Here is a 16,318-nt window from a genome sequence, read left to right as displayed (position 1 = left end):
CTGAAAGGGCTAGTTCAAGTGGACGAGAAACTGAACATTCACGGGAGAATGCAGCTACAAAAATACTGTCGTGCATTTCACGCTGATTGCGCCAGAAAAATGCTGTAAGGCAAGTTAGAGCGATCAGGACTGGTTTTGAGGGGGGGTTATGTGGGCGAGTCTGAAAAAGAGCTCACCGCTCTTCCAATGAACTTGAATCTGGTTGGATAAATGATTATAAAGCGTGGATCAGAGAGTTCAGGGTGATGAATGAGAAATTCAGTCAACGCCAAACAGGTACATTTAGTCCTATTTTTTTTTTATCTGCAACATTATGTTCATTGACGTTTATTTCACCTGCTTCATTACTCACCGAGAGGAGATTCTCTGGACTTATTTCGTTCTATAGTAATATACTTCATTTATAATATAAAGAGTGATATGAAAAAGATTAAATTGAAATGAATTGAAGCGAGTTCAATTGAACATGTGATTCCAGATAATGTGAAATGCTATAAAATTGTTCAGAGTCGTGATGACAAGCTTGGCAAAAAAGCTGTGAAAATTCTATGAATGAACCACAATGATTGAATCGATGAGTGGATTCGAATAATAAATAGTCTCTCCACTTTTCATGGAATCAACCATATTTTTATAACACTGGATATTGTTAACCATGACTTTTTTAGAATAATATTGCCTTACTCCTTTCCACAATATAATTTATGAAATTCATTAAAGGTTCCCTTCAGTCCAAGGTTGGATCTTGGAGTTTCAACTTTTTTTTCAAAGAGAAATATCTTGTGGAATCTACAACTCTTCAAACACTCTCTATCCACTTTTAATGCCAAATCATTAGATGCAAAGTTTGATCGGAGACCGGAGATCGGAGACTCGGAGTATCCTCCTGATTTGTATGGAGTGCTTGGATAGGCTGAATTTTCATGTTTAGCGGTTCAAAAATAGACTCCAAAGCCATTAGATATTTACCAATTGAAAATCTACGCATCGCCTAATATCATAAAATATAGAGAATCTAATAAATTATTGCACCTAAAAAGTAATGATGTCAGTCGTTAGGATCAGGCAACTCAATTTATTGAAAACACTAATCTGGAAATGGTGTGAGCCTTGTTGCATAATCTACCCCTGTCGTCAGGGAGAGAGTACTACTTGATACCCTGTTCTCATAAGCCCTAATTCATCGTAATATTATCATTTCTTATACTCTTCCTATAGCTTCTTATGTAATATTTCCACTCAAATACTACTCAAGCCATCTCTAATGTTATGAAAAATCTCTTTCATTATTACTTCGAACCAATATTATTCGAAAAAGACAGTTTCGTCTGTATAAATGAATTGCAGTTCATTCCTGAAAGGATAAATCTAATGTGTCAATGAAATCTAGAGTTTGTGACGCATTGGGAAATGAAAATGCTTTGGCAGCGCTGTTGTCATTCAAGTTCTTTCGCTTGAATAATAATGATGAAAATGTTCATAAACTATTGGCAATCTTGAATATTAATGACTTCGCAGTACGTCATAAGGTAGCTGTGTTATTGTTCACATCTTATTTGGTACTCAAATTTTTTTGTAGTAAATTCAACTGAGATTTGAGGGGTTATTCAGGTAAATCAATAAATAAAATTGAGATTTTGAAATATCTCTTCTCAATTCATTCCATTGCATTCCAAGCCACTAATTCCAGGACTGTCTTATTAATACTTGAGAGAGGAGACTTGAGATGAGACTAAGAACGTTTTTGAACTTCTGAAGAGCATTCAAAGGCTTATTTGACAGTGATGCAACGAGCGTAATACTGTATAATGGCAGGGCAAGGAATTCTTTTGGAGTAGCTTCCTCAAAAGACAAAAGCAATTTCAAGTTGCGTCTTGTATCTTGTATCTTGCACCCTGCAAATCATTTGTAATGGTGAGCTTTCTCGGAACAATCCATAAGATAGCTTCAGGGATTTCTTGCATCTGTGTCATTGTGGACAAGGACTAACTTCTGTGATCAAATGGATTATTTGCGCCGATTCACTCATCCGAACTGGGTTCAATTTATCTCCAACAATTTTTCCATAGTTCTTCTTTTCAAAAAAAAGTTTCAAACAGAGAATTTAATGATAGTTTCTTCAGGATTATTACAAATGGAAAATAAAATTATCACACCCTATTGAAGAAACTGACAACTAAGATTGAACGAATGAGACTTGCAGTTTTTAAAATCCCTTCAAATGAATATTAGTTTAAGCAGACGTGCATGTAAATATCAACAAATTAGCTATACAACAATAGAAATCTCATACAGTTTTCTATTCATAACACAAAAAGCAATAATTGATTTTTAATACACTATTCTTCATTATTCAATTAATAATGGTGAAAGGAGCTCTTTAGACGTTTCTAAGATAGTGGGGTTCGTAGAAAGGTATATATAAAAGCAAAATAGTTAATTAGTTGTTCTAGCATTGTATTAGAGGGTTGAGTGTAAGTGATGCGCCTTAAATTGCAGCAATTCAATTCAAAATCTTCTGAATTTCTAGTCTAAATAGTTAATCAAATAGACATGTTATATTATGAAATGATATAACCAGTAAAAACCAATCACAACTTTGGAAAATGACTCCTCTAATGATATTATTATGGAGGATTAAAGTTGAGGATACTCTTCCATTCTAACTACTCGCACTTCAAGAACTTGATTCTCATTTCTACTCACTTTTCTTCTAGAACAACATTTAATCGACTATATCGACTATAAATTAAAAGCAGATCAGTTAAGACTTACTATTGTCCTGGTTATGTGTTATTCGGTCCAGGGAAACTGGCAAGGTGTATCAGTGCATACAACAATATACATTTGTCAAAATCGTTCTGAAGATTTGAGATGTTCTAAATTTATTCTTCTTTGATTTCAAAATTTCCTTCAAATTACTACTAAATTGAATATAAATATATCAATCGTTAGTATGAAAAATACAAAAATATATTCTCTCAATTTGATATCTTTCGGATGAGAAGATAAGTCGTCCGTCCCGACTACCCAAAAAGTAGTCGTCATCTCTCATCATCCCTCTCACTCATTACCCACGCACAAGCCTAAGAGCTTATGTGGGCATCATCCTCAGTACTATTAGACCTATTATTATTATTTGCTTTTGTTGAGCAATAATTGTTTTTATCATGTTTTATTGTGAATTGCAGACTAAAGTATGTATGCAAACTATGTACAGACTAAAGCTGCGTTTACACCAAAGCTATTAACAAAATGTTAATAACTCAATCCTTGTAGATTCTATTAGATTGAACATAACTTATCATACACATGATGAACATATTATGTGTTTGTCAAGCTCCGTTCAATCTAATAGAATTTATAAGGATTAAGTTAACTTTGGTGTAAACGCAGCTTTATGCGCCGCAAACGCACGCCTTGCATTCTTCATCAGTGATGTGTACTTTATCATTTTACTATATCTGAAATGATACATATACATGTTGTATTATCAGCTCATGGAGAGCGCATGGCGCACGTTTGCGGCGCATAAATTTGTACGCATCTTTTGGTTTGCTGTTTGTTGCTTTCCACATCACCAAACAACCAAAGTGGGATCGATTCGGTTTTCTCGTGAAATGTGATAGACACTTGTGCTAGCGTACTCACTACTCACATGGCAATCGATGTTCTATTTTCAGTTGCCAAATATCTGCTATTGGACGATTTTTTGCAGTTGATGCCGGATCGAGTGGAGCAGTATGTGGTGGAGGAGGAGGAGGAGGGGATTCAGCATTGGCCAATGAATCAGCGTCGCTGACGAACAACATTCTATCAGCAGGAAAGCTGCGTCAGCATCGATCACTGCAACACTTCTCCAGAGCCACAGCTAAATACACGTCAACTTCCACTGACAAGAAAAAAGATACAGTCAAACTGTGCTTTTTCAAGGTAACGCTATCGACATGTTTCATTTGCGGCTTCATATCAATTCTTGTTCCAATGCTTCCAGTTTTTTCTTTCACTTCAAACTTGGTCTGATACCAAGCAGTTTCAGGATAGCAAAATAGCAGTTGTCATGGCGTGATATGGATACTATAGTTAAATCAACTATATGGTGTTATTTATGAGGATTGCTGTAAGTATACACTATAAAGTGAATCCCACTATAGTATGGTCTCAAATCAAATCCATTCAACTTTTTGCGATGTATTATACAACTATTTCAACTGGAGTACTTATATCCAGTAGAAAGCGTGATATAATTCCATGATTATATACAGTTATGAAGTATGCATAACTGTACTTTCCACAATAAAAATTACTGGAAACTTGAGAACATTTCTTGGAAAAACACAACATTGATCAGACAGATGATGCTTCAATTGAAGAACCTTCAAATTCCTTGGAAGGTTTACAAACACTGAACCAGGCCGATTTCAACTCATAGTTTCTACTATACAAAAAAGAAGCTTCACATCACAAATTCACAAAGAGTTGAGAACTTCCCTTAGTTGATTTCAATGTATACCTCCTTCATCAATGGAACACTAAATTCTATATGAGTTATAATAAAAAGACTGTTGATATTTCTCCACAAAAAAAATTATTAGAACTTATGTAAATTAGTGAAAAAGAAGAATGAATAAACCAACTGAATTCGAATTATGAATCAAAAATTACTCATCATTACTCAGAAGAGTGAGGAGTTCAAATGAGAAATTGGATTGATAAGAATTCTATTCTCAATATTATAGATGAAACTTCCGAACATTCAAACAACATTTCTCTTGAAATTATCTATTTATCATCTCAAAGAATCATCAAAAATGGAAATTGATCAAAACCCTTAGGTACCTTTATTGCAGCTATCCTGATGCTTATCCTGATTCCAAACCAGCAATTTGTTAGTTTCTAATAAAGTATAATTGCTTCGCCTGAGCTATTCATTGTATAGCTGTTGTACATGGTACATAATAAACGTGCAGTAGAAGTCGAGATCAATCGATCAGTGTAATTTGCTGCTTGAAGTTCACTTTTGGTGCTTCACTTTATACTCTTTGCCACATAATCGAGTCTCTGATGAGAGTTTGATTCAATATTAATTATTTTCCTGTTCAATGTGGTTAGCATCCAACTCAAAGCAACATGAAGCTGATGTAGATGACAATTCATAATGACGTTTCTCAGTTGAAAAAACAAGTCATTTCAGATCTTTGTGTAAGATGGATAGATATTAAAACCGTTCCAGGATGTATTGTATTATTCAAGTTCATTATATTTCAAGTTTAATAGTTTCTGTTTTGTTACTTCTCACCAGCACTCAAAATAAGGAGTTGTTGGTAACAACCAATATTGAGAAATAGAACGCTTTTTTTCAGCTCGCTAGTCTATCATAGAGTTCTTCAAGTAGAAGTATAATTCTGTGAGTTAATTTATAACTTGTGAGGTATGAATTTGATCTCATCAATATGGGTCCCTCTATCGGAATTTTCCAATAAACCACTTCTTTATCATTTTCCCTAGCTCACAAATCTTTCAATTCTTGGTACTATTATTCTATGATTCCTATCTTCATAACCCGCATACTTAAAAATTGATATATAATTCAATTATGAACTATCTTTCAAGATGACCCTTCAAAAAAGGTATCAAAGTTCGAAGGGAAGAATAGGATAGGCCTACTCGCCGCTTTAGATTCTTGTAGCTCTTAGATCTGGATATGGATGTATGTACAATGATTTTCAAAAATCTAAATCATATTTTGTTGAAATTATTGCACTCAAACAGTAGACAAACCTTTTCGGGTAACGAAAATGTGATGTTTCCATCTATTCTACATTAATTCAATTTTGAAATCGACGTTTTTGATTATTTTATGAAAATAATCCAATATTTTCATGATCTTAATGCTCTCAACTACTCCTAATACATTTTTCTAGGTGAAATATGCCTATAGAAGTAGGTAAATGTAACAATTTCATTACAGATCATTTTTGTGTAATGAATAGACAGATTCACATAATAATCATCCTGTATTGAATTGATCTGAAATTCCATCTGACATTCTCACTTTCGACAACTTTCATCAATTCACTGTTGAGCTTTTTTGACGAGCTACGGATTCAGTTCTGAATTCCGATGAAATCTATAATCACCCCAATGGAAACAAGCAATGGAATTTCAAACACGAAAGAGATATAATGTCCTTTGCTTGTTACCAATACATTCCAACATTGTGAATATCATACAAAGACCATACGGTACGGAATTATATTGTGTTACATTGTTTTATAAAGTTGACAATGGTTTTGATAAATGTAGATAATTGTAATATTATGAGAACACATATACATTTTCAGTAATACAGTGATACAATTTTTAATGATAGATACTTTCTAGAAACTTAATCCAATAATCATTATCTGGATACAGGGGCGCCATTTCATCAAATTGTTAGGGTGTGGGCAAACACCAGTGGGTTTGGGGGGTATGATACCTCCAAAGAAAAAGGGGTCCGGATCTTTTCCCACATAAATATAACATTTGAAGATGCAAAATATTCGAATACATGCTTCATTTTTACTATTTTAAGTTCCAATACCAAAAATATGATTCTTGTTTACAATTTGTTATTAATTACACGTAGTTTTTATTTATGGATGATGCCATGTGTAATTAATGAGCCATGTGTATGGTAGGATTCGAACCCACGACTTTTGTTAGCAGCACTTCATTAAATATTGATAGCTATCTATAGAATTCCACCAAGGAATTGTGTATGGATCGCATTTATAAATGTCAATGTAATGACTTAATATTCTATCTAGTTATGAGAGAAATGCTGCTCAAACAGCAAAATACACAATAATTATTATAATCAGCATTATATAAATGTGGAATAAATCAATTTCAATTGCCTCTCAACATTTTGATACTATGGAGGAAAAAAAGATTTATTGACTTCCCAATTAATTGCAGATAGATATTCTTGTTTTTCTATTAGTTGTTGTTTGTCATTCATTCCATCACAAACAGAATATAGTAACACGTGTTGCAGGTGAAATCAATTACGTGACTGTTTGCAAACTGTTGATATCAACCTGCATCTCAGTATCCAATTTCATAGTGAAGAGACCTGAAGAAAACTTCAAATGTAATTTTATTGTTACAGCATGCATTTGCCAGTGGGAAGCTTTACTTGGAAACTCACTTCAAGATAAAGTTCAAAGTTCATATCATATTATATCGTCACGTTGGCTTCTTCTGAATATAAAATCAACAGGGTGGCAATTCACGTATGAGAGTACCTACAGTAATCCACCACACTCACTTGAATCCAAGACAAGAAAGCTTCAGGGAAAAAATACATAGTCTTCGAAGTTGAGTTGAGACTCAACTAAGCTTACTACGTAGAACGTAGCCTACTAGAACTGTGCCTAGTATATCACATCAATCAAGTTGGACTGGAAATTGTCTCTACTATTTTCAAATGAATCGCATCATTTATAGTAATATTTTCCTCGTTCTTCTGTATAATATGGAGACAAATATGATGAATCCGAAAAATAAAATAGATTCACAATTCACTTTGTAAACTGCCAATTTTATTCAGATGTATCAATAAAGATACCTGTATAGATATATTCTCTCTATTTGTCCATGTTTCTTATGAATGAGTTGTGAAAAAGGAGAATGAGAAGAGGAGAACTTATTGAAGCACAAGATCGACGAATAATGGCCCATGAGATATTTAGCTTATCGAGAGTGGGGTTTCAAAAGCATTCATGTGCAAAAAGATGAAGGGAAATGCTGGTGAACAAAATGAAGGTTATCTTTTCTGTATTGCTCTTATCTTACACTTTATATTCGATTCAGAAGCTGTGCTGCACTGAATAATCTTTCAGAAACATTCCGGCTTGAGTCTTCATCTTTTTATATCCTCTCTATTCAAGGACTCGGCTCAATTTCTATGAGCTCACCACTAACAATGTGCTTTGATAAGGTTTCACACTGGATTGAAAATCCGCGGCTAAAAATGCTTTCCTCAAAAGAAAAGCCCATTTCATTTTTGAGTCATGAGCTTCGGGAACGCCCTCATACCAATTTGCTGAATTTATCCATTACAGTCAAACTTCCATTTTCGAATTCATTTATACAAGTAGCAGTTCGAGTCTTAGGCCTTAACTACTGAGTTATTATAGCAAAATTATTACAATCCATGTTATTGTTTAAATAGTGGGAGCCACTTGAGGTAGTCCTGTATCATACAAATCTGTAATCGGTTTATGTTCAATATTTTCTTCAATAATATTAATTATAATTTTTGAAACATGGATGGTGTAACAAACTTTCAAGATGTCAGTAACCGACCACACTTATGCAATGAAGGGAACGGACTACAATCCTTATCAGATGAACGGAAGTAGAAAAAAACAACTTGGAATGATGAACTTCTTAAAATAAAAACTTTTTATTAGAATAAATGAAATTTTCTATGAGCAAGTGCACTATCTTTGAAATATCAACTAATAATTGGTTGCAAATTGAATTAAATTTGGTCGCAGCTTAGACACGAATTGAAAAGGCCGTCATGACATCATAGTGGGATTTGCAAACTGGATGCAAAATTGATTACCTCTGGTACCAGTAAACCATTCCCAAAGCTGTTATCTCTTAATCCTGCTGCCGAGACCAGTGTACTTGGACTTCTGTAAACAGAAATTGATAATCTAGCGTGCGTTTCTATGAATTTGCTCAGGCTTTACAGATTCAAATACAAATTTAACAATGTGGCGACGTCTGTTTTGTTTAATCATACGGACTTACAAACTCTTTTATTCATACGACTTTAGGAAACTTTTTAGAAATTAGAAATAACAAACATTCATTACTTTCAGAACATACAGAAGATTGATTGTGTACTTTATCCAGGTAGATTACAATATATTATACTGGCTTATACACTTTTAAACACAATGCAGCAAAATTTTAACATAATAAATATATTATAATCAATATAAATTGAGGAAAAATTATTGAATTGTATATGATACTAGCAGGGCACCCGTGCTTCGCTATGGGAATTTAAAGATAAAATTATTTTTGTGGAAAATTTATAATCTAAATCCTACCAAAATTGTTATAATCGTTTTTGAGATTAGGCCACAACTTGGCATGAGAATTATTGTGTCAAATCATTCAAATAATCAATTGATGTGTTGGAAGTGCTCTGTAGAAGAGTAGTCTGCGAATTTTTTAGGATATGGGGCAGGGCTTAAGAGTCGCCCTCGACTTCATTCATTGGCAATTAATATTTCTCGTTGACAGTTATCAAATTAGCAGTGATCATGTTATTTTTGCTTTGGCAATTGGAGATTAAATTCCAAATTAGGTTGATTCGGAATTTGATGACTCTGGTATCCATGGATCTCTTGCTTATTCTGGAATTTTTGGCATAGCCTGTTGCTTACTTTTCGTTTCACTCATCCAAAAGTGTAAAAGCAGCCAATCCACTGATTCTTTCTTCCATGGAAGTTCATTCATACATAAGAGTCCATTCATAATAGTATAACATTTATTGTGGCTGATTCCACATGTCCTAAACTCTACAATCATAAATATTCGAATCAAATCGTTTTTTATTTTGACAAAAAAAAACAACTCAGTGAAATAAAGATATAAACTTCTATACAGTTAGTTCCTGTCAAAATAAAAATACTACTTGCTAAATTATTTACAATTTGTATGCAAGTAGGAGGTCAGTGAAAAAAAGTTTTTAATGCTACATTCACACACACACTCACACATCTTTCTCTTTCAAGTTGGTATGTGCAAAAAAGGTAAAAGAAGTATTATAATAGAATGGGAATCAGATAATTACAGAAAAATAACTCTCAATAGTTTCAGGCAGACATCCAGTAAGCCATTTTGATATTTGTTTTTTCAAAAGTATTTTGTTCTCAATATTTCTTATATAATCAGGTAGATAGTTGGAAAATTTTGGCCCCAAAAAGACAAAGGATTTCTGAAAAAAAGTGTTATACACTCTGGGGTGTCTAGCTAAATTTTCAACTACTCTTCTAGTTCTGTATACATTATCATTCTCGAACATTTGCCGACTTCGATTGCCTGATAACATGTAAAAGGATGATAAGACTTTGAAAACATATTTATAGCGCAATGGCAAACGATTGAAAAATTGAAAGATAGGAAAAGAGTGTTCGATCCTGCTCACACCCTTCATACATCGTATTATGGCTTTTTGAAGCACAATTAGAGGTGCTAGATGGGTTTTGTAGGTGGATCCCCAGCAACTAATGCCATAACTCAATTTGGAATCCACCAGAGCAAAATAGAGTTGCCTGAGCACAACTGAAGGAATTAATTTTCCAAGGTGGTAGAATGTTTTTAGAATATGGCGGAGATAATATTTTAATTTACAAATGTGATGAGACCAAGAGAGTTTCTCATCCACTATCAGACTTAGATACCTGATGGAATCAGTTTGTGCTGCCACAGTACCACAATCACAATTGATTTGACTACAAGAAATTGTATGAAATTTTAATGGGTGAAGGAGTGCCAAGGAGTAGACAATGTAAATAATATATATTTAGTTTTAGAGAGGTTTAGGGCTAGGCCATTCTTATTGAACCAGGAAAGCATTCTATTCAGATCTTTTTGCATAATTTTATTTAGGTTTTGCACGTCTGTATTACAATAAGAGAAAGCAGTATCATCTGCAAAGGAAACTGGAATACCATTAAAATTACCTGAGAAAAGGTCATTTATAAAAATGAGAAATAAAACTGGTCCAAGTACTGAACCCTGCGGGACCCGACAGTCCACTTCCAGGATCTCACTTTTGGCATCCCCCAGGGCAACATACTGCACTCTTTCACTCAAATATGATCTGAACCAATTATTTAGTTCGTCAAGCAGTAGCGAATGTTTAACTGTATCAAAGGCCTTTCTGATATCTAAGAAAAGACCAGATACCGGAGGAGCAACTCTGGCATTCAGGCTATTATATAATGTTGACATGAAGCTCTCAAGAGTCATTCCCGTATTACACCCTTCACGGAAACCAAATTGACGTGCATAAAAAAAATTGTTGAATTTAAAAAGCATAATATTCTTTTTTGACTACCCTTTCCAGAAGCTTGGAAAAAATCGATAACAGTGAGATTGGTCTATATTTGTTTAATTAAGATTTTGAACCACTTTTAAAAATAGGAATTACCTTGGCTAGTTTCATTGCTGTTGGAAATTAGCCCTTGATAAACTATGATTGAAAATATCAATCAGAATGGGAATCACAACAGTTGCAATAGACTTTATCATTTTTGATGATACACCATCATCCCCTGGAGCCTTTCCTTGCTTCAAGTCGTTCATATACAAGAGGAGTTCATCATATGTTACTGGCTCAAAAAAATAGAATGTGGGCAGTGGGGAATTTGAAAGAAATCGTCAGTCTCTACCAACTCCTGATCAGCACCGGTTGTGACTGAAGATGCTACTTCTTTAGAGACATCAACAAAAAACCTATTGAAAAGATTGGCCAAATCACAAGGATCCGTTATAATTATTACCATGTTCAATTTTGAGTTTATTGTTACTACTTTTCTTATTAGAGTTACCACATAATTTATTCAAGATAGACCACTTTTTTTGAGGTGGCAGGTCATTAATTGTATAATAATATTTCTCTTTTTCTATTTTGATCCAGGATTTGATTTTCTTGGAAAATAATTTCAATTTGGCTTTTATTTGAGTATTTTCTGAATTTCTTCTAACTTTTTTAATCAATTTATCTCGGGAATGGATTGCTTCACATAAACCATTTGTTATCCAGGGTTTAAGTTTTCTTAAATGCGTCCCTCTTGCCACTATTATTCTAGAGGATTTGGAACATTCAATATACTCATTCAAAGTGTTTAGAAATGTATAAAATTTGAAATCTAAGTCATCACTGAAGAGAACATCACTCCAGTCATGAGAGCGCAACATTTCCTGTAAGGGCCCATAGTCTAGAGTAACCCTCTCCCCAATAACACATTTATTATCTAGCCTATTATTTTGACTGAGCGTTATGGCTACAGCTTTGTGGTCACCTATTGATGTTTCTATTACAGTACCTTCAACAAAATGGGAAAAATTTTGTGATCTGAAATATATATGCTTCTTTCACTTCTTTCATGTGGAAGAAGAATCTGTTACTCTGGTAAACATGTTTATAATTTGCTCAAAACCGTAAAAACTCAATATATCAAGATAGCCATCAACTTTATAATCATTATTGTCATTATTCAGTATGTTCAAATTTATATCACCAATTATGATGGAATCGCCTGCCGGCAAGTTTTCTAGTACAGCGCTAGACAACTTGTTAAAAACCGCTCAAAAAGCCATGCCAGCGATAGAGACATAAAATTTAAATTGGTAGTTATATGAGCTACATCGCAGAGTTATCAAATCCGCACCCTCGATGTAACCATCTACACTCTCACATACAAAATCAGACAATTCAATTGAGTAGTAAGCTATTATACCAGTAGCAAGAGTAAAATTGGAAATACTGGGAATTTGCTCATAACCATCGATGTAGAATTGAGATGCCTCATCACTTGAGTTCAACCATACCTCGGACAATATCAGAATTGCAGGCCTGCGACTCCAACAACTGATATAAGTTAACAAGCTATCAAAATTACCTCTAATTCCTTGTATATTCTGATGAAATACGGTCAAATTGAAGCCACCCGAAATATATGAGAGTCATTTACTTCGTCAACAGACTTTAGTAACATACAATATTATTATTTAATTCTTCCATTCAGAAATGGAAAAAAATAATACATTATTTAATATGCACATAATACATGATATGATTGGAATATTACGAAAGATTGAAAGAATCACACATTCACACACACACACACACACGCACACAAGATCATAATGTATTCTCATCATGAAAGAAAACAACGTACGTTTTGAGCTCCTTAGCTATAATATTATTATAACAAGCACTTGAAGGAAAAAAATTGTTGAAAAGACTCACGCGCCCACTCAACAAAAAAAATTAACACAGAAAATTTTGAATAGAAAATAATAAAATAAATGTAGGACGGGAAGTGAGCCAATCAATATTGTGAGTATTCATATTATTCAAAATATATCATGATATCAGAAATTGAAACATGGTTTCTTTAGATTGAGGTAATCGTGTGTAAGCTATTAAAATGCTATTATCTGTTATTAGATCTATTATATGTACAGCTCATCAAAATATATAATATCACACGAGTACTAGCAACAGATCAGGCATAAATGGAAGAATACAATACACCGCACGTAAACAAAAAAGTATCTCGTCCATTTTAGAAATATTATTATCGGGAATCAAATTAAAAATCAATTAATTACTCCTATTCGAACATGGAAATAAAAATAATTGCTAGTAAACAAATTAAAGCCCACAGTACAACAGATTTTTTCACTAATCAAAAACCAATTAAAAACCCTGATCGTTAAAGACTAGTGTTTATGATTTTTGTTCAAATTTCTTCATAATTTTTTTCCAAATCTGCCTGACTATTTATCACATGCACTTGATCATCACTGTCTTTTCTAACCAATATTTTCCAGTTTCTTAGCCAGTCATATTTTATATTGTGAGTCTTTTTCAACAAACGAGCATTTTTGAATAGAAGTCTATTCTCCTTGGTGAGCGAGGGATTGATGTAAACAATATTCTCCGAATTGAAACCCAAATCACGATCTCTAAGACCCTTTTGCTTCTTGGAAAGTTCTAGGAGAGCAAGAGCATCGGATCGTCGCACATATTTAATAACAATGCCGCTGTCCGATGTGCGTGGATTAATGCATAATATCAATTAGTTCAAGTGAAAAATCGAATTTGAGTATTAAAGTGGGATCATTTTAATGTGAATTTGCATAAATCTGGATAGAGTTCATTCAATCGCTTTGATTATTGACTACCTTTATGTGATTCCTTTCTTTGATCTTAGCTTGAAACCAAAAGCTTAGGGGTGACAATTTGGATTTAAACTAACATGTAACTCAATTTAATTTCTATCTAAATTGACAACTTTAGAATTAACTTATAATAATATGATCTATCAATATCAATAGCGGTTTGTCTTGTGTCATAATAACATCATGAAAGGAAATAGGAGCAGCTGATGGAATATTATGTTTTTTCGATTTAGTTTTTAGCTGATTTTGAAACATGAAAATATCAGGCCCAAAGCATGCCTAAAAGCATGTTCAATTTCAATCAGGATTAAATTTCATGACGTTGAAGAGAGTAGACAAAACGTAGGCAATAATTTTGACAACGCTGTAGTTATCATTCAGAGTGACTTGCTTGTCGTTGAGAACAGAATTACAATACTTAAATGTGGGAAAATGAGAGATTGAACCAATAATAATTTAATGTTTCTAGGGAGGTTATCGTGCATTTTCTTCAATGAATGCATGACAGAGAATACTTTTTTACATGTCTCATGTTCACTTGTCCTGACCAGTCAAGAGTATTCATGATTATGCCTAAATTTTAGAGAGAGAGAGAGAGGGAGAAAGAGAGAGAGAGAGAGAGAGAGAGAAAGAGAGAGAGAGAGAGAGAGAGAGAGAGAAAGAGAGAGAGAAAAAGGCAGAGAGAATGGTAATTTTTTCTGGGTGAGGACCCCTTACCCCCTTCTTGGTTCCTCCTACCGTACCAGAACCTTTATTTTTACAATTTAAGCTCTGAGTATATTGTATCGCAAATACATATTTACCATCAATAGTGTGTGAATGACAATTCAATATTTATACGGGAACAGATTCTATTCACACAGTATTTTACTATTGAATCAATTCCAATTGCCTCTACTTCTTATTAGAAGAATTCTTCTAATACGGTACACATCACAAACAAAATATAGAATTATTATTTAAAAAATTACCATTTTCAATAGAATCAAGTGAAAGACAAGGTTGAATACTGTTTGGAGGATACAGGCTGAGATGTTTTGTCTCCTGCAGAATGCCTTCCGACATTCTATTGTGCAATTGTTGGTTTTTGTGTGTTTCAGTTGCGATTGCGCGGAATTGCGAATGCAAAGCAGTCACCGCACTTGGCAATGCCACTGGTGGATAGCAACCACGTGGCTAACGATGCAGGTGGAGAAGTGTGCGACCACTATTCGGAGGCCTCTGCCGACAAGGAGTCCACCTACACGTTCAGTCGTCATGCCATACGATCCAACTACATGGATAAGAGCATCGAGGCTAAGAAAAAGGTGCCATTCATTCCACTTGATTTGATCTTGTTAAAATAATGTTTCTATTGATAACTAACAATAATTTATAGCCTATAAATTATTTCAATTATCTACAGTGTAAGAGCTGATACGACAAACTAAAACACCCTACATTAATTGGAAATTTGTCTTCAAAAATATTCATTATAACTCAACACTTTTTGAAGTGATATTGCAAGCAGTTGCATTCTGAGTAAGATTTTTCAATTTATGAAAGAGCTTCAGGATTGACTATTATAAGTATGATGTGATACCATACGACATACGTTAGCCCAAAACTGCTTCAATCTCGAATATTTTCAGAAATATTTCAGCATATTGTTTCAGAAATAAAAACGGTTATCGTGTATCACGTCTTATAACAGAGACACCAATTATCATGGTTGATCAATGATCAATATGATTTGTATTATAATTAGTAGCGCCAAGCTTTTCTACTAGTCCGTCAATATTGCATAGAAAATTATGATGTACAATCTACCCAATTTCCAAAAATTTCACATTGCAAGCAATATGAATCAGTTTAAAACATCAAGCATTGCATCAGGATCATACGGTAATCAAATTTTCATTTTTCAAGGAGGAGATTCAACTACTCATGAAACTTCATGAAACTATTTTCTCTATAGATAAACCAATTCAGATTCTCAGATAAGAAAAAGTCAATATTTTTTCTTCAAATTATGGTATTCACTGTTTTAATTTGTAATATTATTGTGAATCATATTCATTCAATAACAAAGAATATAAAAAACAAAAACATTTCTCAGGGGTGGAAAGTCCAAGGACGCACCCCCCAATTTAGAACAAAAATAAATTCATTCTCGCATATTCAGCACTGTTGTTGACCATTCTTGAAGACCCCTCCACCCATTTTTTTTTTTTTTTTGAGCACTCCCCTTACAGATCATCGCCCCCCACCCATCCGGGCAGCCCTGCATCTCTTGTATCCTTGTACTTCAATTCACCTACGGTATTATTTTTAAGTGAATAATTATTGT

The 16,318-nt window shown here is 33.7% G+C and overlaps 1 protein-coding gene across 1 annotated transcript in view; it reads left to right on the top strand.

Annotated features, from left to right (window-relative positions):
• Window positions 1-16,318, top strand: part of LOC111043708 (cholecystokinin receptor type A-like) — a 221,049-nt gene that overhangs the window by 201,501 nt on the left and 3,230 nt on the right. Inside the window, exons 6-7 of the mRNA XM_039424393.1 lie at window positions 3,719-3,933; window positions 15,090-15,296. Of these exons, the coding sequence (XP_039280327.1) occupies window positions 3,719-3,933; window positions 15,090-15,296 (422 nt within the window). The remainder of the gene's footprint in view (window positions 1-3,718; window positions 3,934-15,089; window positions 15,297-16,318) is intronic.

The sequence above is a fragment of the Nilaparvata lugens genome, chromosome 3, assembly GCF_014356525.2.
Source record: "Nilaparvata lugens isolate BPH chromosome 3, ASM1435652v1, whole genome shotgun sequence".
Lineage (NCBI taxonomy): Eukaryota > Metazoa > Arthropoda > Insecta > Hemiptera > Delphacidae > Nilaparvata > Nilaparvata lugens.
Note: the sequence above shows the minus strand (reverse complement) of the source record. Positions and strands in the feature narration are given on the sequence as shown.